General features: G+C 51.0%; 1 protein-coding gene across 4 annotated transcripts; it reads right to left on the bottom strand.

Moving 5' to 3' along the window:
* Positions 1-2,897: 2,897 nt before the first annotated feature.
* On the bottom strand, positions 2,898-22,940 carry ALOXE3 (arachidonate epidermal lipoxygenase 3). 4 transcript variants are annotated; one of them, XM_074342240.1, is made up of 15 exons: positions 22,560-22,940; positions 21,723-21,927; positions 20,542-20,623; positions 19,882-20,001; positions 19,465-19,590; positions 16,881-16,984; positions 16,168-16,340; positions 15,318-15,461; positions 15,010-15,213; positions 14,831-14,917; positions 14,206-14,375; positions 13,530-13,651; positions 9,486-9,586; positions 8,741-8,911; positions 2,898-3,811 (listed from the first exon to the last, which is right to left on the bottom strand). In XM_074342240.1, exons 1-15 carry the CDS (start codon positions 22,704-22,706, stop codon positions 3,632-3,634), a joined length of 2,136 nt encoding a protein of 711 aa, XP_074198341.1. In that variant the 5' UTR covers positions 22,707-22,940; the 3' UTR covers positions 2,898-3,631. The 4 variants fall into 4 exon arrangements, with proteins under 4 accessions (XP_074198341.1, XP_074198342.1, XP_074198343.1 ...); XM_074342241.1 differs by having other exon boundaries at positions 19,465-19,587; XM_074342242.1 differs by lacking the exon at positions 14,831-14,917.
* Between the last annotated feature and the right edge of the window lie 540 nt (positions 22,941-23,480).

Below are 23,480 nucleotides of genomic sequence, written 5' to 3'. Positions count from 1 at the left end.
GGCCCCTCTGGGATGTAGGGTCCTGGAGCATCAGAGGTGAGAGGCCCAGCCTTATCCTTCTAATCCAGTGGTAAGATCACTCTGTCTGGGGTGGAAAGGAGGTAGGGGTATACAGGCAGCCTGGAAGGTAGCATGGGAGGGGACCTTGGGGAAATGGAGGGAGCTGATGGTGTAGAGGAGTTTGGGTGTCACCACAAACAATGGGGAATCTCTCTCCATTCCCCAAAATCTGCCTCCTCAAATCATAACCCACCATCAATAGGTCTCCCTCCAGCCAGTCCCTCTGTCTCAAAAAAAACAGGAGTGGTGGCTCTGGGTTTGATCAGAGCTCAAGGTGGGAGTGAGAATTGGGGTCCCAAGGGAAACAGAAACAGAGATGGGGATTATGAGGACGTGAACATGGCCGGGGACATGGAAGAGATTAGGCACTAGGATGTAGATGGGGCACTGCCCAGTTACAGCCAAAATGTGGATGCACGATTCTGGGTAGGTGCTTGCTGGGCTGAAGAACTGGTTCTCCTTGACCAGGGGTGGACCTGGAGAGCAGGAGAGGCCCCTGGGAAAGATGCAGGCTCACTGGGTGGCTCACAATGGGCCACCCACACAGGAAACTGAGTCCTCACTGCTGGGGCACCCCTACCACCACCACCCTGCAAGGCTCAGAGCAACCCCTGGAGCTCCACTCCCACTAAAACAGAGGGGAAAAATCAAATCGGGTCACTCCCCTGCTGTAAGCCAGAGCTTAACACAGTGTTGCACTTGGAATCAAATCCAAGGACTTAACTGTGGACTATAAGATTGTGCATGACTCAGCTTCTGTCCACCCCAGGTCACCTATTCCAGCCACTCTGGCCTCAAACACATGCCCTTCAAGTCCCTTGCACTTGCCCTGTCCTGCTTTGTAACACATTTCTCACAAGCTGTTTTGAGTGTTTTGTTCTTGTCAACCAAGTCTCAGCTCAACTGTCACCTCCTTAGAGTGGCCTTTTCTGATCACCTGACCTAATGCTTCCTTCTCCCCCGAGTCATGCTAACACACTGCTTGGTTTATCCGCTGACTGCACTCGCAACCAGCTGAAAGGATTTGTTTATGTGTTTGTGTATGTGTTTTGGGTCTGCCCCTGTAAGCCAGTGGAAGTAAGGATCATGCCAGGGCAATTCACAGCTGGTTCCTGCAGTACCCCTCACATAGCGTCTAGGGAGACAGGAGCCATGAGGCAAGCACATGGAGACCATCGATGCTGGAAGGGATTTTCCGTTTATTTGACAAATCAGGGCCACTGAGGCTAAGGGACTTGCTCAAAGCCAGCTGCGGAAAGAGGGCTGGCATGCTTCCCTCTACATCATACTGGTTGCCTTGAAGACTGATGGAAAAGCACAGAGGCGTCAGAGGGCAAGCTGGGGGAAGCCCCCTTTCTGACAGGAGCTTTATTTACATGAGCCCCTCCCCACATCCTGTTCCCTGAAGTGGCCAGAGCCCCCATAGAATCCTACGTGCATGCGGCCAGGTATGTCTCCCTAGTAAATCTTCCTCCCAGCTGGCTTTCTGGGAAACCTGATTCCAATGATCCTCACTGGTCCTGCCATCTCCGGCTTGGGCGCATTTTTAGGATAAGCATGTCTTCTAATGCCAACTGTGGTGAAGGCCAAGAAGTGTGTTTTCTTGGAAAGCCAGGCTGCCTGAATGTGCCTTAACGTCACAGCAGCGTATCCTGGTCAGCCTGTTCCAAGTCAAAGCCCAGTTTAAGGGGCCACCTCACATCCAGTCTCTGCCACAGTCCTCCTGGCCACAAGGGGGCGCCATTGGGTATTTCTTCATCGTGGATTTTGTTCCAAGATGAGAAAAGTCTGGTGATTTTGGCTACAGTCTCAGGTTGAAATCTACAGGTGATACATCCCCAAACATGCCTCTTCATGCACAATGTCATGAGAATCCTCTTCTCCCAGTATCACAGGTGCAGGAGGTGAAAATCTGACCTTTGGCAGAGCCAAGGGCTGCCCCACCCTCACCCTCCAAGTACACTGGACTGGCCAGAGAAAGACTGTGACCAGGGTTTGGTCAGGTACAGAATTTGACTCAGGAGGCAGAGGAGGTAAGGGGAGCTGGCTCTGAGGTCTGGGGAAGCAGGAAATTGGAAAGGTTGGGTGACTGTGGTGAAAGATATGGATGACTGACTTGAGGTCTGCACAGATCTCTGTTTTTAAGGGCTACAGGGCTGGAAGGGAGGACATCAGACTCCCCAGCTTACCATCTGTTTTAGTCAGAGTGGGCTAGATTATGCTGCAACAAAAAACAATCCCACAATCTCAATGGCTAAACCTAACGAAAGTTTATTTCTCAGCTTGGTGCCCAGCTCAGGTCAGCAGGGCCTCTGCTCTAGTCCCTCAAAGACAGAAGCTGATGGAAGTGCCATCTCAACACATGCGTCTTGAACAGAGAAGCAGAGAGAACTCTGGAGAGTGTGTGCCACCAATTAAATGCTCCAGACTGGAGATGACTTGCATCACTTCTGCTCATAGCTTGTTGCCCAAAACTCATCCATGACGCCACCCATCCACAAGAGAGCCAGAGGTTGAGTCTTCCATGTGTCCAGAAGAGGAACCAGATCTCAGTAGCAAAGCTAATAACTCCCACACCCAGAGGCTGGATTCTCAGGCTTTTCAAAATACCTAAATTTTAGTATTGGCTCCTTGAGTCTGAATATCCCTTCATCTCCTGATGAATGACACACTCTGGGAGGTAAAGGAATGTAGGGCCTGGCTAGGTGGTGGGTTGAGCTGGGAGGTTTCCTGTCTCCAGAGCAGCTGATCCAGGCATTCATTGCTTCTCCTTCCTTCTCTAATTCCCTAGTACCCCATCCACCTACATATACACACATACCAGAATAAAAATGAAGTGGGAGCCAAGTACGTTGATTTTTATTGAACTTATCAGACTCAAAGACAAAAAGTGTGTGTTGGGGGGAATGATAGTGAGGATAGGTAAGAGCTGGGAAGAGACTCCCCCTACACATACCCAAGGCGGGGAGCCTGGCCCTGAGAACTCCAGCTAGAGATCCAGGCTACCTGGGCTCTAATTCTAACCCTCCCCTTAAAGATGCTGGGGTCAAAGTGGACCACATGGCAGATTCAGGGCACACATCCTTCCTTGCCCAGTTTACAGGTTTTTCCAGAGAAGGAAGTTGGATTGAGTTGGTGCTAGGCTGGGAGGAAAGTCTAAACAAAGGGGAAAGGTGAGAGAAAGAGTTTTGGAATCGGGGAGGACTGGGAAGGAAGGCTCAGAGTCCCAAGCTGGGGGTCCCAATGGGAGGAGGTAGATTTTCAGAAAAAGGAGTAAGCTAGGTTTTCACAGGAGGCTGCCCAAAGTAAGGTAAAGGGTGATGGGGTTCCTTCCTTTCAGGGCGCATGTTCTGCATTTGACTTTAACTAGCGTCTTATCTTGGGTACTACTGTATTGGTCCCCAGCTCAGGGTCCAGGTCATATGATGCTAGAGCCATGTAGGGTGGAAAAGGTCCGCATGTGCAAAGAATGTTCAAGTTGACGGAGAACAGGGAGGATGGAAGAGCCTGGAGGACCCTAAGAAGCCGGCCCTCCTCATGCTTGGGCTTTCCGCGTGGTAGGAGGAAGGGGTTAAATGGAGACGCTGTTCTCAATGAGGGGAGGGTCCAGGTAGGCATAGGGCAGCTCCAGCCCCCGGTTCCGCTCCCGGATGTCTCGCGAGATCTGGGCCAGGCGGTTCTGGAAGGCGGCGATGCTCCTGCGCGGGGCGTCCTCGGTGAAGTGCTCATCCGGGTAGGTGCCTAGGGGCCGCTGGGAGAAAATCGGGTGCGGGAAGGCGAGGGGGGTGGGGGGGGTGTCAAGACAAAGTTCAGGACAGGGTGGAGAATAATAAAGGATCACGTTTGCCAACAAATATAGTTAAGGTGGCGTCTAAAGGCGTGACCCAGCCACGGCTCCCGTAAACACAAACTCTTCCAAACCCCCAAACCACCACTCCAGCAGCCTGCACAGAGCAGCCCGGACACCCGCAGCCCACAGAGTGGGGCCCAGAGTGGGACCTAAGGTTCCTGCTTCCTCTGCTGGGAACCTTCTGACTGTGACTCTTGACTCTGAGATTCAGTTTCTGCATCTGAAAGTGGATGAATTGGCAGAGAAATCTTTTTCTTTCTTTCTTTCTTTCTTTTTTTTCTTTTTGCCTAGAAAATCTTTAAAGGTCCCTTCCAGTACCTGGGCCACTGTTTTATAAACTGAAAGAACACAACCACATTCATAACACAGCTGAAATTAACATGAACACACTCCAGCGAATACACCCAAGAAAACACCAATTACCTCACAATTTCACAAAAGTCAACACCTGAAAACAACCAAGTGGGCGGCATCTCCCCAGTCAACAGACATAGTGAAACTTTTCCCAGCACAGTCACCAGCGCTACACTCTCATACTTGACAGCGTAGCCAACCACAGCCAAGAAACACGGCAATGGACTTCAGTCAGTGCCATGGTGTGGCAGTACGGGACTGGCCTCTGCCTGACCACACCACACACCCAGTTCACAGTTCATGGGGCCAGCTTCCTAACCAGCACACACTGCTCGTTTAAAATAACCTTCATACAATGTAACTGTTGCCAACAATCTTGATGTTTTTAGAAATTCTTTGTCTTATATTATTGCACCAGCAAAGCCTTCCAGAACAGTGTTAAATCACAGCCTTGTTTTCTTCTCCCTGAATTTAATAAGACCCCTATTGACCATAACTACAGTGTTTTCTTTTGTTTTCCGAAATATATTTTATCAAAACTCCGTAATGGTGTTTCATTTTACAGGGAGTTTTTATTAGTAATGGCTGTTCACTTATCAAATGCTCTCTCAGCCTATAGTGAGATGATTATATGCTGTGTTTCTTTATTGATGTAACGAATTATATTGTTAGATTTCATAAGGTTGAACCAACCTTTCATTCCTTTCATTGCTAGAATAAACTAGACTTCATCATGGTGTGTTATTCTTTTACTATTTACTGTTGGCCTTCATTGGCTGATGATACGTTTTTGAGATCATTGTAGCTAAGTGGAACCAAGTTTGTGATTTTATTTTCTTAGTTACAGCTAACAAGTTGCAAGCGCTTTAGTGAACCATCACAATGGCATGACAATCCTATAAAACAGGTACTCTCTTCATATGCACTTTACAGATAAAGAAACAAACTGAGGCTTAGAGAGGCTCAATTACATATCCAAGGTCACATAGGTGGGAAGTGTGGATCTGGGACTCGAACCCTCTCCCAGAGACCCACCTCTCTTCTTAAGAGCACTGTCTTTGCCAGGTGCTGGTATCAGGGTTCCCAGCAAAATGATTTGGGAAGCTTACAGTTTTTTTTTCTATACTTTCAAGAGTTTGAATGATTTAGGACTGACTGGTTTATCAGAATCTCCCTTTACAAGGAGAGAGATCGGATCTCTCACAACCTTTTCTATTTATGTATGGTTTTCATCGCTTCTGGTGTTTTTGTTAGGTTTTCCTAAAAAGTCATTTATTTCATGTGGGTTTCCCAAATTTGTTTGCATAAAACTGTTAAGTAGTATTTTCTTCTAATTTTCTTGGTCTTCTCTGTATGTGTGGCCCTGTGCCTTTTCCATTCCTAACGTTGTACGTTAATGTTTTTTTTTCTTGATTAGAATAGTCTCTAATTCCTTTATTTTATTGATCTTTTCAGAGAATCAGTTTTATGTCTTATTTACCAGATTAACGTCTAATTTCTGAAACTATAGTGTCACTATCAATGACGCAAAACACAGAAATATGACAGACTGGGTTCAAAGCCTACTTACTAGCTGTGACCTTGGGCAAACCACCTAGTGTCTCTGAACCTCACTTTTCTCTCCTGTAAATTGGAGCTACCATTTATTGAACACTGTGTTAAGCATTTTAAATATAGCTCCTTATTTATTTTGTATTTTCAAATAGTGCACATAAGGTGTCTGATTAACGACTGCGATGTGATGGACCCTCAAGAAATGACAAATATGAGTATTGTTGTTGTTAGAACTTTCCAGGTGAAACTTCCCACTGACTTAGGAGGAGGGAACTCTCCACTCTCACACTCTTGAGTGCTCAGCCCTCTCCACTGTGATACTGTGATTTATAATAAGAAATATATATTTGGTCTTTCTCCCATTTCCGGCACAGAGTTCCTGAAACGCTTACAATTTTGTAAGTGATAAGAGTATTGAAGGTATCTTTCGTTATTCATAATAAGCCCTTTTCAACCACACCTGAGTTTCTGTTAATGAGGTGCTCCTGGAAAGCCCCTAAGGTTGGAGACTGGTTGTCAGGGGAGTCTACCTTGTGACTAGAGAGTTAGAACTTTCAGTCCCACCCCCCAACCTCTGGGGAGGGAAAGGGGTCAGAAAGTTGAATTCACCGCCAGAGGCCAATAATTTGATCAATCAATTGCGCCTACGTAATGAACCTCCATAAAATTCCCTAAGTATAAGTTTGGAGAGCTTCCAGGTTGATGAACAGTGGGGGTGCTGGGGAGGCGATGTGCCCGGAGAAAGCACGGAAGCTCCGAGCCCCTTCCCACACACCTGGCTCTATGTATCTCTTCCATCTGGCTGTTCCTGAGTTGTATCTTTTTATTTTTTATTTATATGTTTCTTTTCTTATAAGTTAAAGCTCTTTTTAAAATTTGGGGTTTTTTTCCTTTTTTTTTTTTTTTTTTGGTTGGGGGAGGTAATTATGTTTGTTTATTTTTAGAGGAGGTACTGGGGATTTAACCCAGGACCTCGTGTATGCTAAGCATGTACTCTACCACTGAGCTATACCCTCCCCCCTGTATCTTTTTAAAATAAACCAGTAATCTAGTAAGTAAACTATTTTCCTGAGTCCTGTGAGCTGTTCCAGCAAATAATCAAAACTGAGGAGAGGCTCTTAGAAACCTCTTACAGCTGGTTGGTCAAAAGCTCAGAGGACAAGCTGGACTTGTGATTGGCATCTGAAGGGGGTGGGGGGGAGTGGAGGAGCAGCCTTGTGGGTCTAAGCCCTTAACCTGTGGCATCTGTTGCTGTCTCCAGGTAGAGAGTGTTAGAATTAAGTTATATTATGGGTCCCCCAGCTGGTTTCAGAGAATTGCTTGGTGTGGAAACCACCTCCACACATTTGGTGTCTGGAAATATTGAGTGAGAGTGGTGAGAGTAGTAACAGAGTATTCTGTGAGTAGACAAAAAATAGATTTTTTTCCTTTATAATGACAGAAATGGTCTCCAAAGCCTTGGGAAATGGGACCAGAGGGGAGCAACATCCAAGGACGAGTTCCTGCATTCCCCGGCGATGAGACAGTAAGTTAAAACTTGTTAAGGAGGTAAAACATCTGTGCCAAATGGAATCAAGCGTGAGAAATGAGGATATTCCATAATTGCAGAGGACTTGGGGACTGACGAGGAAGGCAGAGGCATGACTGATAACCTAGTGTGTAAGTGGAGATGATGGTAATTGGTGATTAAAGGGCTGCTCCCCTGGCCTAGCCTAACTAGCAGCCTCCTCGCTGACATTCCTGCCTCCAAAGTTGCCCCTCCCACCCGTCTGCACAGCCACAGAAGCGCCCTTGCTAAAGCACGAATTTAGCCATGTCACCCCTGGCTCAAACTCTTCAGCAGTTCCCCTTTGTCCTTTGAATAAATACTGTGCCCACAATGAACTGTTTGTGCTCCTACAAACACACCAATAGACTCTCACCTTCACTTCACTTCAGTTGATAGAGTCCTTCCTTCTGCCTAGAAACTAACCCTGCCCCTCCTTTGTCTGCTAAACTCCTACTTGTCCTCAAGATTTCATCTTAGATGTCACTCCCTCCAGGAAGCCTTCCCAGGTTTGCCCAGACTTGGTCAGGTTCTACAGGGCCCCATCCTTACCTCTGTCACTAGACAGTAAGCTCACAACATCAAGGTTCCTAACTGTCCACCAGTTAGCACATTGCAGGTGCTTGAGAAGTACACATTGAATGGAGGAATTACTGAATAATTCCTACCTCACTGTGCTGCCCTTTTCCACTTCTTTGTGTGTCTCATCAACTAGACCATAAGATTCTTTTTTTTTTTAATTGAAGTATAGTCAATTTACAATGTTGTGTTAATTTCTCGTGAACAGCATGGTGATTCATTTATATATATATATATGCATATATATATATACACACACACACACACATATATATATAATATATATTCCTTTTCATATTCTTTTTCATTATATGCCATTACAAGCTATTGAATATAGTTCCTTGTGCTATTCAGTAGGACCTTGTTTGTGACCATAGGCTCCTTGAAGGCAGGAAGTTCTCAACTTTATGTGCCTGGTGCCTATCACTGTGCTGACACATGAGAGGGATCCAGCAAACATGTGTTGAATATTTGGGTGAAAGAATGAGGGATTGATGGATGAATGGTGATGGATGAGTAAATGGTTGGATAGGCTGATGGATGGACAGATAGGTGGATGGATTCATAAGCTGGTGAGTTAGATGGAAGTTGTGCCCCCACCACTGAACTGGTATTTGCTTCAATGTATGTCTTTGGGGATCACCTATCATTTCCTGAAGAAACTGAAGAACCCCAGGCAGCTCAGTAGTGGGCATAAATGCCAGCAGTCAGCCCCCAAACTCCCTGGAACAGCTCCACCTCCACTAACCAGGCCCTGCAAACTACCCTCCACCTGCAGAGCCCTCCAACATACACACCTGATCCTTGGGCTCTTGGCTGACCAACCAGAAGAGGAGAATGTTGTTACAGGTGGTGTTCACTTCCGGGAGAGTGTCTAAGTAACTCTTCAGGGTGGTGGTCCCCTTGGTCTGGGGCGGGGGCTGCCTCATGGATGATGGGGCATTGGGCATCCAGACCCCAAAGTCATGCTGTGGAAACCCCCACCCCAGTTGAGTCAGCTGGCCAGATGGGGAGAGCCATCTCCCTCTTCAACATCCCTGTTCCTGTCCCCACCATCCCAGGTCTTGCAGTTGGGAAATAAGGGGGTCATGGAAAGGGAAGAAATGGAGAGGTATAAGGTAGAAAGGTTCCAAAAGGGTGGCAGGAGCCTGGCTTACCCCTAGTCACTCCCTGCCCAATGCTCTAGGACTGGATGGAGCAAGTCATCTAGGAAGGAGGAGGACCCAGAGTAGAGGTAACTCTAGAAATGGGCCATGGACTGACAAGCTATGCAGAGCAACCTGCTCGTCCACCTGGTTGTGTCTCATCCATGGCAGGAGCCCATCAGTTCTACTCCCACCTCAGCCCCACTTGAGTCACCATTACAAATTTGGACCCGGCTCCACTGCAGTCATCATCCGACACCAGCCCTTCACTCCACCCAATCGCCATTCCAACCCCAGCCCTGATTATAAACCCCCATCACCCTGACCAGCTCTGTCCATTGCTGAGCCTAACGCCGCGTGGCCCAGGGTCCCCCAGGTCTGCCCTCTGCAGTCTCACCTGCCCACTGTTGACAGCGGCGTGCTGGGCGGAGCAGTTGAAGATGATTGCAGTGAGGAACTTCACGAGCTCTCCTGGGCTGCACAGCCGGCGTGGGAAGCCTGAGTGTGGGGGGAGGAGGGTGTGGATGGAGGGGACCAGATTCTTAAGGGCAGCTCAGGGCTGGGGCTCACTGCAGGGGGAGAGTGAAGAAGTGCAGACTGAACATTTGGCCGCCACCATCTTTAGACTAGGATTAGGGTTGGACTGAGGTTAGGGATGGTCATCACTAATGTGTGGCCTCTGAAGTGGGTGCTGGGATCAGACCAGAAAACGCCCAGCCGGCAGAGCTCACAGCAGGAGAGCCAGGTCCGAGGTGACAGCCAAGCTGCCTCTCCCTGACTGCCACGGCACTTCTGTCTGCAGCCCATATTAGTGCTTAAAGATTTAACTCTACCCAATTCACCGAGATGTGTCCATGCGCTTAGGAGCAGATCACTCGCTGCGGGCTTTAGTGGCAGAGACAGACAGCCAGAGAGGGGGCCGCTTTAAAACTCACAGTGATGAAAGCAGAAGGAGCTTTAAGGCTAGGGCTGAGCTCTTTGAGGAGAGGGCAGGCAGGGCAGTGGGGCTAGTGTGGTTCAGGAGACTTCCCTGGAGGAAGAGAAGGGGCCCTCCTGAGTTGAAGAATGGGTGAGCTTTGAATAGAAGGAAGACAGAGGAAGACATTTTTAGGCACGGCCCTTGGTCTTCTTTTCTCTGTACCTCGCTGGTCCCATCCAAGACTGTGGCTTTCACCACCTCCCACTGGCTGATGACTCCCAAATTCTCATCTCTGACCCCTGAACTCTAGACTCAGCAGGGGGCCCCAACCTGCGCTGCCACCTCTGCCTGAGTGTCTACAAGGCATCTCAGATTTAATACCTAGAACCTAATGCTTGACTCCCTACCCTGACACTCCCCAAGCCCATCTCTCTGACAGTGGCCCCATTTCAGTGCTCTTTGTCCAGTTGCCTGGGCCAAAATCTGCACACTCGTGCCCCTTTTTGTCCCATACCACACAAATCAGCAAATACTTCGAGAAGCTGGTCTCATCTCATCACCCCTGTCTCCAACACGTCACTCCTGGGTGAACCTGACTGCTTCCACCTATGCTCGTAACAGCCCGTTCTTTACACGACAGCCAGAGCGAGTGATTCTTCAGAATCATAAATCAACTGTGTCACCCTGAGCTAAAGTCCACTAAGGGCGTCCCCTCTCGCTTGCCTCACCAGGGCCGCACTTGATCTGGCTCTCATTCCTTCTCTAACTTCTTTTCCTTCCCTGCTTTTCTCCTTCTCACTTAACTCTTCTCAGCCACACAGTTCTTGTGCCCTCCAACCCACCGGCACACTCCCACCTCAGGGCCTTTGCACTGACCCCACCTCTGCCTGCACACTCTTACCCAGTTACCCACAGAACTACCCTCCCTTCCTTCACAGCTCTGTCAGACGTCACCTCCTCAGAGAGGCCTTCCCTGAACACCTAACTGAAATAATCCCCCTACCTCAACATGCTATATCCTCGATGCTCTTCTGTTCTTCTTAGCATTCATAACCACCTGACGTATTTGCATGTTTATATTCTGCATCTCCTCACAAGAATGTTAAACTTCATGAAGGCCAAGATTTTTGTCTGTCATGTTCGCTGCTGAAACCCAGCACTTGGAACAATACTTAATAAGTATTAAGAGGCCAGTAATTACTGGTTGAATGAAGTGAATGCACAAGAGGGTAGGAAACCAGAGTGGGAAGGCACAGGGCATAAGCAAGATGAGGGGATAGGAAAGGGACTTAGTCGGAGGTGAGACTGCTGCCATGTGCCAGGCCAGGTGATTTCTGGGCATATTTCAGAGGATTACAGGGGCGGTGGCCCCACGGAATTGGCAGGTAAGCAGCGAGAGGCTGGGAGAGGTGGGACGGGTTAAGAGGTGGCTGCCACACTGCAGAAGTAGTGAGAGGACTGGGACTAGGGTGGTGACAGTGGTAAATGACGGGGACAATAGGATTAGCCACCCAACTGGATTTGAGGAGGAAGACGTTGGGGAACATGAGTCAAGGTGGCGCCAAGGCTTGGAGTCAGGATGACGGGCAAGAGGCTGATGTAACAGAGCAGGGAGTGAGGTTTGGAGGAAGGACTGGGTATCTGCCTGGGAGTATGTGGGAATTTTCAGAATGTTCTGTTCCTGGTTGATAGTCTAACCTTGAGGACTGGAAAAAAAAAAAAGCAAAGAAATCAGAACATCTATGGGATTTTTGCTGTAGCTCGTGTGGTTTTTTTCCCTTTGAAATATGGAAGCAAAAGGCATGCCGACTAAGGTTAATGAATGAATGTGTTGTACTGGTTGGAAGAGATGTTTGTCAGTCTGAAGAATGGTCTGATGTATTAAATCAGAGGCAAGTTGAATAAAGAAAGATAGAGTTGATTTCCCTCTGGGTCTTAAATAGAAAACAAACAACCCCAAAAAGAAAAATGGCTGGCCGTGGAGGAGAAGCAGTCAGGATCGGGACACGCCTGATTAACAGTAGGTTTGCAAAGCACAGGGAGGGGCCGCCCTTTAAAAGACCCAAAAGAGATGTGGCTGCCACCACCTTAACCCAGAAATCACGCTTGGCATCAGTTGTGAGAAAACCTGATATCATGTGCCTCCCAGTATGATGTAATGCAGAGAACACAGCATCGCCTGGGAAATACTCCTGCCAAAAATATTTAACCTCTAGATATTACTTCTGGTTGACAAAAACTACAGCAGGTCGAGGAACAAGATGAAGGACATCATGAGGAAGCAGTCTGATAAATTCGGAAGGTGAGACTAGTCATAGGTTTCCAGTAGCCCTTGTCAGACATCATGTGATTTAAAAAAGGGTAGAGGGGGCTGTCCTAAAGTAAGAGGGACCTTAGAGTCAAAACAAACAAATGTGTTGTGTGGCCCTTGATTGGCTCCAGAATCAACCAGATCAACTGGGGAGAATCCGACGAGTGAGGAAATTTGAATATGGAGTGGTAAGAGGATGGTACTGACGATTAGTGTCAGTTCTGTTAAGTGTGACGACTGCACTGTGGTTCTGTAGAGAAGCTAGTTTTTTTTTGAGATGCATACTCATTAGAGGTGAAATATGAATATGTGTACTTCACCATAAAACAGTTCAGCAACACACAAAAGCAACAGCTTAACCAAATATGGCAAGATGTTAGGAATTGTATCTAGGTGGTGGTAAATGGGTGTTCATTATGTTATACCCTCTACTTTTCTGTATGTTCGCAAATTTTGTTTAAAAAAAAAAGGCTTCGTAGGGCTGTCAACAGCTATTCATTCTACTTTGGGGTGACCTGGGTCCTCCTGACACCTCCTCCCCTGGGTCTCCCCAAACATGAATTCCCCTGGGTGGCCACCAGAAGTGCTAAGTCAGCTAAAAGTCACCTCCTCCCTGGAGCGAAGGGAAGACTTTAAGGAAGGAAGGACGGTCTGAGGCATCTGCTTGCACTGAGGTTAAGCCAAGGAGGCCTAAGAGGCCACTGGTGTCGGTGGGCCTCTCAGGCAGCGTCGGAAGAGAAGAGAGAGTTAGGGGCGGGTGACAGGCATAAATAAGGTGGAATCAGGCAACGGCAGAACCGAGTTACTCCATGAAACCAAAAGAAGTGAGAGAGAGCTTGGTGGCTGGAGGGGCATCAGAGGGTATGAGAGAGGGTTCCAGAATTCTCTGCTTGAGGCTAGAGATGGCTCCTACCACATGATGCAACACATCCACAGACCTCAGCAAGCAGAAGTGAATAGGCGGTACAGGTCAAGCAGGGACAGAGGGGCACCGTGTAGTGGCTGAAAGCAAGGGTTTTGAAGACATTGAGAGCCGGCTCTGGTTCTTGCCTCTGGCACTTACTGCCTGTGCAGCCTTCTCTGTGCCTGTTCCTTAGCTGTTTGCTGGGGCTAGTTCAGAGGCTGGTCAGTGAATAAGAACTGAATCATGGTGGAGCTGGCAGGGGCACAGGGTCATTGGGAGTTTGTGGTTGGACGATGAGGGGGAATACCTGAGCTTTCCCGGCCCAGAAACGCCTGAGCAAAGATCTCGCCAACCCAGGCCTGCAGCTCCGAATCCTGCTGCACAGACGTGTCACCGGGGTAATAGTAGCCCACAACTTCTGAGACAAAGCTGCAGGAAAGAGGCATCTGTGCTGCACTGGTGACCCTGGGCTCAGGCCTAACCCAAAAACCAAGGCCCAGTGCCGCCCAGGCTGGGGAGAGCCAGACGCCCAGAGTCCACTGGGAGTCCATGGGAATTCAGCAGGGATCCCCAGATCCAGTTGAAACCCCAGTGTTCCGGCTTCCCTCAAGTCTCACCCCCTCTCTGGACTCATGGGTGCTAGGGGAGAGGGCACCGAGGAGAGCCTGACTGGCTGCATCGCCTCCCCCTCAGCACCCAGGACAAGGGAAGGCCTGCTCTCCTGGAGGCCCAGCCCGCACCCAGCTGCTGCCCCTGCCCTGCCTCCCCCGGACACCCCGTCCTTCCCTGCCTTCCATGCATTTACCCACCGCCCAGCCCCTCTCCAGCCCACAGCCACCTGCCATTCACAGGGAACCCCAACCCCAACTCTCACCCTGGGGGTGCCTCCAGCACCCAGCCCACATGAGCCCGTGGGTCCACACTGCCCCTAGGCCCGGAGGCCCTAGTGGGGCCAGATTGACCGCAGGTCCCCAGGTCCACACCTCTCAATGGCCACCCAGATCTTCAGCCCATCATCTCGGTAATGGTAGTTGGGGATGGCCAGGACTCCGCGGGCCCGCAGGCTGTCCGGAAGGCAGAAATTGGTGTAGGTGAAGTGGGCCAGACCGGTGCTCATGAGGTAGAGGAGGCCTTGCCTCCCGATGGATGTTACCTGAGGACACAACACAGCTCGGCTCCCAGGCCAGCCCAACCCCCACCCCCGTGCCTGGGGATGAGATGGGGCTAGAGACTTAGCAGAGGGGATTTTTCAGAGTCCCAGACCGCAGATCAAACACCCATAGGGGCATGACGAGGGCCACGCAGGGTCTCAGTTCTGCTATGTACCTAGGAGGTAATCCTTAGGTATTTGGTAACTAGAAGAATGGTAGGCCTGGAGGGGAGAGCCAGCATAGGGTCAGTGGGAGCTTTGCTCAGGCTGGGGATGCCCTGTGCACCTCAAGGAGCCTTTGGAACCAGAGGCTGAGGAGGTGGGCCCGGAGGGTGAGTTTGTGGGCGGGGCTTGTGGGAAAGGGGCTGGCAGGACTGGGAGATGGACAGGGTTTGTGGGCGGGCAAAGAGGGGCCCCAGGGCCGGGGTTGGGGTGGAGGCCCAGCAAAGAGGCCGCACTTTGTCCACAAGGCCCTCAGGGTTGAGCAGCGTGGCCCGTGCAATGGTGTTCACTTGCAGCGTGTAGCGAGTGTGGGGAAGCAGGAGCTGTGAACGGGATGAGGTCACAGGAGCCGAAGGTCAGGGGAGAAGGTGGCAATGGTCCGCTCCCTCTGGCCCCCACCCAGGGTCACCCAGACCTTGTAGATAGGATGGCAGAGTGGCAGCTGACGCAGTGTAGCCATGGCGAAGGCCTCACACAGCAAATGTGTGCACAAAAAGTGCGTGTTGTTCTCGTGCACCAGGAACTCAGAGTTGCGCACCCACGTCTTGGCCAGCAGCCAGTCCCAGTCAGAGTCAGTGGGCAGAAAGATGGGGCTATTGGGCCCAGGGGTCTGGCTGAGCTGCGTCCAGGTATAACAAAGGGGTGAGGCTCAGGACTGCTAGTGTGCCCCCGAGACCCTGCCCTCGAAGCCTGGCCCCCACTCTAGTCCCCCTATAGGCTCACCTGGATGGCCAGGGGCACCAGCGCCCCTTGGGGGTTGAGCCACAACAGGCAGAGCGGGGCGGCCACATACTGTGTGCGACCATTTAGGCAGTGGACCGGGACCTCGGCCAGGATCCAGTAGTCTGCTAGGAAGATGTTCCCCTTCTGGGGAAGGCGCACCTAGGCTTAGAATTTCCTTCCCACCTGTGCTCTGCTTCCCTCTGGGTTCTCTGCCCATTCCCATCCCCTCCTGGGCCTCAATAATGCTTGGTGCCTGCACTAATGGCCAGCGCCGAGTACCCCAGCCTTCCCAGAATGTCCAGAATGAGGTCCAGCTGAATCCCTCGTTGTGCAACCTCTCACCTGGCTTCCCGGCTTGGACAAGCCAGCATCCTCCCCCCATACCTGGTCTTTCCTACTCTCAACTCTGAAGACTTCAGTGTGTTCAATAACAGCAAAATCAACACACAATAAGAATTCACCAACCACATCTCCAGTCTTCTGGAGGATGCCTGAGGGATCATATTTTCCCTCACCTTCAGAGTTCCCAGTTCTCCAGGACTGTGCCTGCTGTGTCAACTGGCACTGCCTTTGGCCTGTTCTGAAAGTGTTCTTCAGCACCTGGGATCTTGGAGGCCTAGGAACAGGGGCAGGGCCTCCTCCTCCAGGCTGTCACGCCCAATCATACAAGGTCAGCAGGCCCCATCTGAGGCCTCAGGCCTGAGCCCCCTCTGGCCCTCACTCATGTCTCGCATCTGCTCTACTTAAAAGGTGCAAGGCTAGGGGATGAGGCCTGCAGGCTGGATGCAGTCCCAGCACCCAACCCTTACCCTCCACACCCACCCCTTTTCCCTACTGGCAACACACCCACCTCTAGCTCTGTCTGCAAGCAGGTCCCTGGTCCCAGCACAGGGGCCACCATGTCATGGGTGACAGGCAGCTTGCTGGGCAAGCTGGAGAGGCAATGGAGCATGACAGGATTGACACCGTTCAGGTATTGGTACCCAAAAAAGTGGTCTTCACGCCAATGCTCTGTGACATACTCTAGGGGACAAGAGAGGGGAGCCAGCTGGGCTGGAAGCTGCCTCCCTAGATCATGCTCTGCCCGACCCTTTGCTCATCACTGTCGTTTGGCCTCTCCTCCCAGTGATCCTATGAGTAGGTATAATTACATCTTCATTTTAACACTGGACACTGTAAGCCGAAGAGATGGCGTGACTTGCTCAGTTGAGTGGCAGAGCAGGGATCTGCACCCAAGTCTGGCCCCAAAACCCAGAACTCTTGGTGGCAGGGGTAGAGGAAGAGAGGCAGTGCGTCAAATTAGGACTCCCTAAATGATCCTTGACCCTCTCCCAGGGAAGCAGAGTATCTCTCTGTCCCCACTCCCCTATTCTTGTCCCCTCTCAGAGGAAGGAGAGATGGATTCCTGAGGGGAATTTGGGAGATTGCCATCAGTGAAATCAGGACCCCCTACCACTGGAATCCAGTAGTCCCCCTGAGAGGGCTGGAAGAGGGCCCTTTCCCAGGATGGGGCAGAGGGGTCTGAGCATGGAGGCTGGACATCTCCTGCCTGCTTCTGCACACCTGAAGTGACGGTCTTGTGGCACCGCAAGATATTCCGGATATCACCCAGCCTCTTCCAGGAGCCCTTGCGGTCCAGCAGCCCTCGAAGCTTCATGCCCAAGGACCTGTGGGTGGGGAAGAGAGCGTGGGGCCTCGGGGGTGAGGGCTGCCTAGGGCTCTGTGCCCACAGCCTAGAGAGATCCAACGAGGTCAATGCTTAGAGCTGGGGTACCTAACAGTCCACATGGGAGTAAAGTCTGGAGGCCACCTGGGGCTTTGTAGGGGTGACCACGCAAGTGTGTTGTGTAAAGATGGTGCGGGCAGCACAGACAAGTCCTCACTGGCGTTTCGGCCTGCTTTCTCCAAGCTCCCATCTTGTCACAGACCTTCACTGGCTCCGCTCTGTCCTGGCTGCTAAGGGTGCCTAGGAAACTCCCCACCAGACAATTTCTACCGACCTTTGGCATTTTTCTCCCGCCCTGTGCAGTAACCAAGACCAACCCACAGCCTTCTCAATAAACATAGCCAGTGATGTACTTTGCACTGTGGACTGGTAAAAGCGGGCTTGGGCTGCGCACTCTTCACTTCGTGGCTGTCTTTACTATTTGCATTTTTTTGCAATGAGCTTCTGTTATGTTATAATCAGGAAAAAATGCTTGAAATGAAGTGTGCTTTCTCCCCTGTTCAGGGCTTTGTTCAAGCTGTGCCTCACCTAGAAAACCATCTCCAACATCTCCACCTAGTATGAAACCCATCTGTCCCATGTATGTTTTAGATGCAGAGTCCCTCGTGGAGCATGGATGGCCTGATTGCTGCACCCGACTCCAGCCCCAAACACACGGCTTGTGTGTACCTTTCACAAAATACTCATCACTTTCTTTCGTTAGATTGTAAACTGTTCATTACATCACTCCCTTCATTATATCAGTGTATTCATATCAACTTCTTTTATACTATGGGCTCCTTAGGGCCAGGACTGGGCTCTGTATGCCTTGACATGCTCAGTTCATAATAATCATTCAACAGCTAGCCAAGTCAAAAAAAGGAACGGAACATAAAGCAGATGGGTTTGTGGCAGTTGGTCAGTAAGGTAGGCTGTGGAAGGATGCTGATGTGCTGGGTAGAGTGTGGGCACCTGGAGAAGGCAGGGGGGCATTAGTGACCTGACAAGCCAAAGGGACAGGTTCCTACATGCTCACTAAGCTGCTCAGTCCTCCTTCCATGAGCCTTTGCTGAGCACCTGCCCACTTGGGCTCCAGGAGATGGGGAAACTGGGTGGGAGCTCGGTCATTAAAGCAGAGGCTGAGGAGGCAAGAGAGGGGAAACAAAAGGCCTTCCTTTTCCAAGGCCTGCCGCACACGTCCTTCAGGACACCCTGTAGTCGCCCCACACTAAAGCCTGGTGATACCTCCCCATAAATGACCAGACAGCTACCAATTGCCCATCGGCCCTTCTCTGAGCCCCACACCAGCTGTCCTGGTCTCCTAGGCGCTCCCTTGCATAGACCAATATATCCATCTGGGGACCAACTCAGATGACTCTACCTTCCGAGACGCTCCTCTGGTCCCTCAGCCCTGCGAGGGCCTCCCAGCAGGTCCTTGTCCTGAAGTCAGAGCCCTGGGTCTGCCTGTGTGCCCCAACCCACTGCAGACGTCCCCAAACTACCTGCCCCACATCACCTCTGCACCCTCTCCCACTAGTCTTTCTCCAGAAGAACAATTCTGGCATCAAAGCCCAGAACATGAGGATCCAGCTCCTTGCTCCAGCCTCCTAGCACAACCACTGCACAGATGGCTGAGCCCCCCACTCCTCCCACCTCACTACAACCTGGGTCTGCCCAGGACCCACCTTCTCTCCCCACCTCTCTCCTCTCCCCAGCGCAAAGCTTCAATCCCACCTATCTCCACAGCAGCCACCTTCTGGCCCCCTCTGACCGCCGCCTCCTCTAGGCACCAGGTGTCAACTGTACCCCCTCCAGCCACATTACACTCAGAGCCTCAGACTTGAGCTGCTCATGACCCCTCCAATTGCTAATTAACCGTACTCTGTGTCTCCTGCAGAGACTGTGAGTTTGTCAGGGCCAAGACTATATCCTCATGCTGCTACTCCGTAACATCTATTGAAAGATTATTTGTGCTGTGTGTTAACTCATTAAATTCTCCCCCATCCCTATGTGTAGGTATGAATATTATTGTCATTTTACAAATGAGAAGAGTGTTTAAAGGTTAAGTGAAAATCAAGGTCATACAGTTAGAAAGTATTGGTCTGGGAATTGAACCTGAGGTGGCCTGACCATCTCCTTAAAGCTTAAGGGCTGGGCCTCTCTGGTCCTACTCAGCGTGGTCCCACCAACAGTGCCTGGGACCATGCTCTGCATAGAGTAGGTGCTCAGTGAATCCTATTGGTTTGAAAAATGGAAAGAGAAGGGATGACTAAGGAGCAAAGAGAAGGTGATGGGGAACTAGAGAATGGAGTTGCTTTGAGGAGACTGGGGACAGGGAGAGGGGAGGCTGGGGGCAAAGAGGGGGAGAGTGGGGCAGAGATGTGGATGTGCATCAGAGGAGAAGGGAGAGTGAGTGGAGGGCAGAGAGGGCAGTGGCCTCACGTGGGGATGGCATTGAAGAGCAGCGACGTCGTCTTGGTGGCCGAGTAGCGAATATTGGGCTCCATGTACAGCAGGGACGGGATGTCAATTTTCATGGGGAAGCCGGGCAGGTACCGATTCCTGCTGCTGGGGACCGGAGAGGGTTGTGGGGCAGTTCAGAAATCAGTCAGAGGGACCCACAGCCCCCTCCCCTTAATTCCTTCCCTCTCTCCTTCCCCAGAGTCCCCAGGCCTCCCCTCACTCCCCTTCTTTCAGCCGGACCCCTGGGGCTATCCCTGCCCAATTCTGCTCCGGACACTTGAATCAAACTGCACTTGCCAGTGATCCGACCTCTAGGCTGCCCAGGCCCTGTCCTTAAAACAAACCCTTCACATCACACCCTGCCAGCTTCTTCCCTAAACCTCAGTCCACCCTCACCTGTTGCCCTGGTCTGCATAGGGTGTCGTCTTGGTCAAGGCAAATTTCTTATCTGATTCCATCTCCTCAAAGCTGCTGACGTCTATGATGCCCGGGAAGCCAGGGGCATAGACTTTCCAGCTTCCAAAAGAGGTCAGAGGTGGCGAGTGAAGCTTGGGGTAAACAGGAGCCTTCGCTTTTAAAGACATGACTTTAAATTAAAGCTCCCCCAAACCACCCACTTTCTGGATAGGTGACAGAATTAAAGGGTTTTTTTTTTTTTTTTTTTTTACCTGAAGGTACTGGGCTTCAGATCAGGGTCACACTTGAGGGTGACATGAATGTTCAGGCTGATGTAGACTTGGGTTTGTATTGAGATCAGGAGCATGGCTGGTTTAGGGGTGAGGCTGAGGATGGGCTGAGATTGGTCAATACTAGGGTCATGTCTGACACTGGGATCGAATCCAGGATAGCTGAGGACTGAGTGTGGATTCACTGATGATATTGGGCCAGTTGTTGGTACTGGCATTCTGGATCTGGACTTGGGTAGATTGAGCTTAGGTTTAAATGAGGGTCCTGCTCAGGACTGGGCCCCCAAAGTTGAAACTGAGGTCAGAGTTAGTAACAGTCTGATTAAGGATTGGGTCAGAGTAAGAAGAAGTGAAATTAGGCCACCCTCACCGGTAGCACTCCTGTCGGTCCTGGAGTTCACGTTTCCTGTGGTCCAGAAGGAGAGGGAGGGAGTCCTGACAAATAGTTCTTGCTGTGGGGAATGAAAATCACTCATCGAATAAGTCTTTTTTCAGACAACACCTCCTCTAGCATACTTTGCCTGAACCCCCACCCCTTAAACCCATCCCTAAGCGATGCGGGTGTCCCACGTTCTTTGTGCATTAATCAGTAGAGGGTATTCAGGACAACCTCTCCCCCAAATTGCAACACTCTTTCTGATTGTTTTCATTTCTGTCTCCTTTCTAAGCCTGTAAAACTCCTTGGGGGAGGAAGTCATATCATATTCGTTTTTTGTGTTCCCAGCATCTAGCCTGGTGCCTGGCACCGTGCACTTAACATATACTTGACAAATGAACGAATATACTTTGTGAAGTGATGATATGGGGGTTTGGAGTGGAGTCTGTGAAGGACTCACTTTGTTACCAAGGGTAACATTCACTTGCCTCACCTTGACCTAGAACATCATCTCTCATCCCTAAGTCTCTTTTCAGCACTCGGACTAGCTCTAGTCTTGCCTCTCGAGATGAGACAGCTCAGAAGACATGGAAGTCCAGAGGCTAAAGATGCTCAAGCATCCTTGAAAGACCCCCTAGATTCAAGAAAGAATCTGACCAGCACCTCACAGGGACTTCATCCAAACCAGAAAAGCCAGTAGTAGTGGCCAGGGCCTCTCCAGCTAAATTTTCTAAACATTCAGGGCCTCTCTCTCTGTTGAAACCCAATACCTCAGCTTGCAGGTGAATTCCTCTCAGAGGAGTGGACTATAGGGGAGGGCAGAAGGCATGGTGAGCAAACCACAGTCTGTGTGTGTTCGTGTGTGTGTCCCTGAGCGGTGTGTGTGTGTGAGAGAGAGAGAGAGAGAGAGAGAGAGAGAGAGAGAGAGAGGGAGAGAGAGAGAGAGAGAAAGAAAGAGAGAGAGCATGGGCATCTAGCCTCTGTATTTCCAGAGGGGGAAATACTGCCCAGAAAGCCCCTGCATTTCAGAGTGTTAGGAATTTATTTTTTCAGAACACCCTGAGTTCCAGTTACCCTAACCCCAGCCCTATTCCCTCACCCTGGGCTCTGAGAGCCCACCCCTGATCCCAGCAGAGGCCTCCTGCAGCCCAGGCCAGCCCCTGTCTCTGGCCCACCTGTTCCTGGTCGAAGTTCTATGGTACAGTAACCCTCAATCCATTGATAGCAGGGAAAGTGGGAAAGGGTACCATCCGGGGCAGTGACACGGATGCGGCTGCAGTACCAGGAGTCCGTCGAAAGGAAAGCGTAGCGTTCCTTGTGTAGACGCAGCAGCAAGAGCTCACCCAGCTCCGCTGAGCAGCGCACCTTGTACTTCTGCACCTGGGGGGCCATGAGAGTGAGCAGATGAGAGGCAAGGAACTGCCAGGGTCATCCTTGCACCTTGGAAAGTGTGTCTACACTTACACCTATTTTGGCATATAAAGCTGAGCTGCCTTTAACCCATGTGGTGCCTTTGCATGAATTAGAAAAAGACAGCCTTCAACTGGGCAGAAGCAGCCATGTGGCTGCAAGGAGCCCTGTGTGACCAGAGTGGATTCTGGACTTCTACTTGCCTGGCCTGCTTGGAGCCCCCACTGTGTGTAGGCCACCAGCAAACAATCCTGGGGCCTGACAGAGGCAGGCAGACCCCTTCCAGGGAAGAGGAAACCCAGGTTAAGAGAAGGCAAGCGGCTTTCCCAAAGCACACTTTCAATTACTGGAGGAGGAGCTAGGAAGCCAGCAGAATTCTTCTGAGCCCTGGCCCAGGGCTTCTTTTTCACAGCCCTGTCTGGGTACAGTTTATCATCCCCAGGAAAGACAGGTACCACAATAGGGGTGGTGACCAGGGCAGGGCCAGCATCCTGAGTTCTGCAGGATTTGATGAATCTTGGAGGAAAAACCCTCCTCTCCGTGAGGGTCCCCAGCTGGCCCTGCCTTTCGGGGTCACTCCTCCCTTGCTCCTCTTTACTCACCGATCCAGGGGCGAAGTCCCTGCCCAGGCGATCCAGCCGCTGCTTGGGGCTCTCACCACATGTGCCCACCAGTGTGACAAAAATGTTGTCCAGTGTGCCAGCCATCAGGTAGGAACCAGTGGTCACACGCACACAGTACACGGCCATGATGGGAAGGGAGGAGGGGTGCCTACCCTGGCAGCCAACTTGGAGAATATGAGCGGCAGGCCAAGCAGGGCTGGGCTGCTGGGCTGTTGAGCTGCTGAGCCTCTATGTGAGGGTCTGGGGGGCAGGTTAGGCCTCTGAGGAAAAGCCCAGCTTTCTCTGGAATGCTCTGGGGCTCTCTCATCCGAAGTTCCAGGCCTCTGTGGGAGCTTGCTGAGGGCTCCCTTTCCCCGCCCATGGCCTTGCCCCATAATAGGTGTGTGTTTGCCTCTGGCACAGCCGGTTCCTCTGACTGGCAGGACCGGGTTCACCCAGATGGATATCAGGAGCCCAGGTCCGTTGGGAAAGGAGGGACCAGATGCCGAAAGGGAGACGGGGATTAGGTGATGCCTGTATGATTGGGACACTGCCCTCCTCCTGATCAGCAGCCAATTAATGCCCTGGGACCCTTGACTGCCCACTCCCCAACTTCCCCCCAAGACCCTTTCCTCCTGTCTCTCAGCCAGAACTGGGCACAGGGTACCCACATTCTTACTTGTGAAACACCCATGTGAATCACTATACACAAGTGAGCCATACTCGTCCATAAATCACTAAAGCCACATTCAGGTGAGTGGCACACGCATTCCTGCACACTCCATACTGGTCAGAAACAACCCTCCTGTTACCTCCCAAACTCAGCACACCCCCCCCCCCCAAATTGCCCTGTGTGTCCCCGGGCTTAGCACGCCTGGTCTCAATCTCCACCTTGGACTAGGACCAGTCAGGAGACCGAGA

The sequence above is a fragment of the Camelus bactrianus genome, chromosome 16 (genome assembly GCF_048773025.1).
Source record: "Camelus bactrianus isolate YW-2024 breed Bactrian camel chromosome 16, ASM4877302v1, whole genome shotgun sequence".
NCBI classification, from domain to species: domain Eukaryota; kingdom Metazoa; phylum Chordata; class Mammalia; order Artiodactyla; family Camelidae; genus Camelus; species Camelus bactrianus.
The sequence above is the reverse complement of the archived record's forward strand: the minus strand, read 5'-3'. Positions and strand labels throughout refer to the sequence as shown.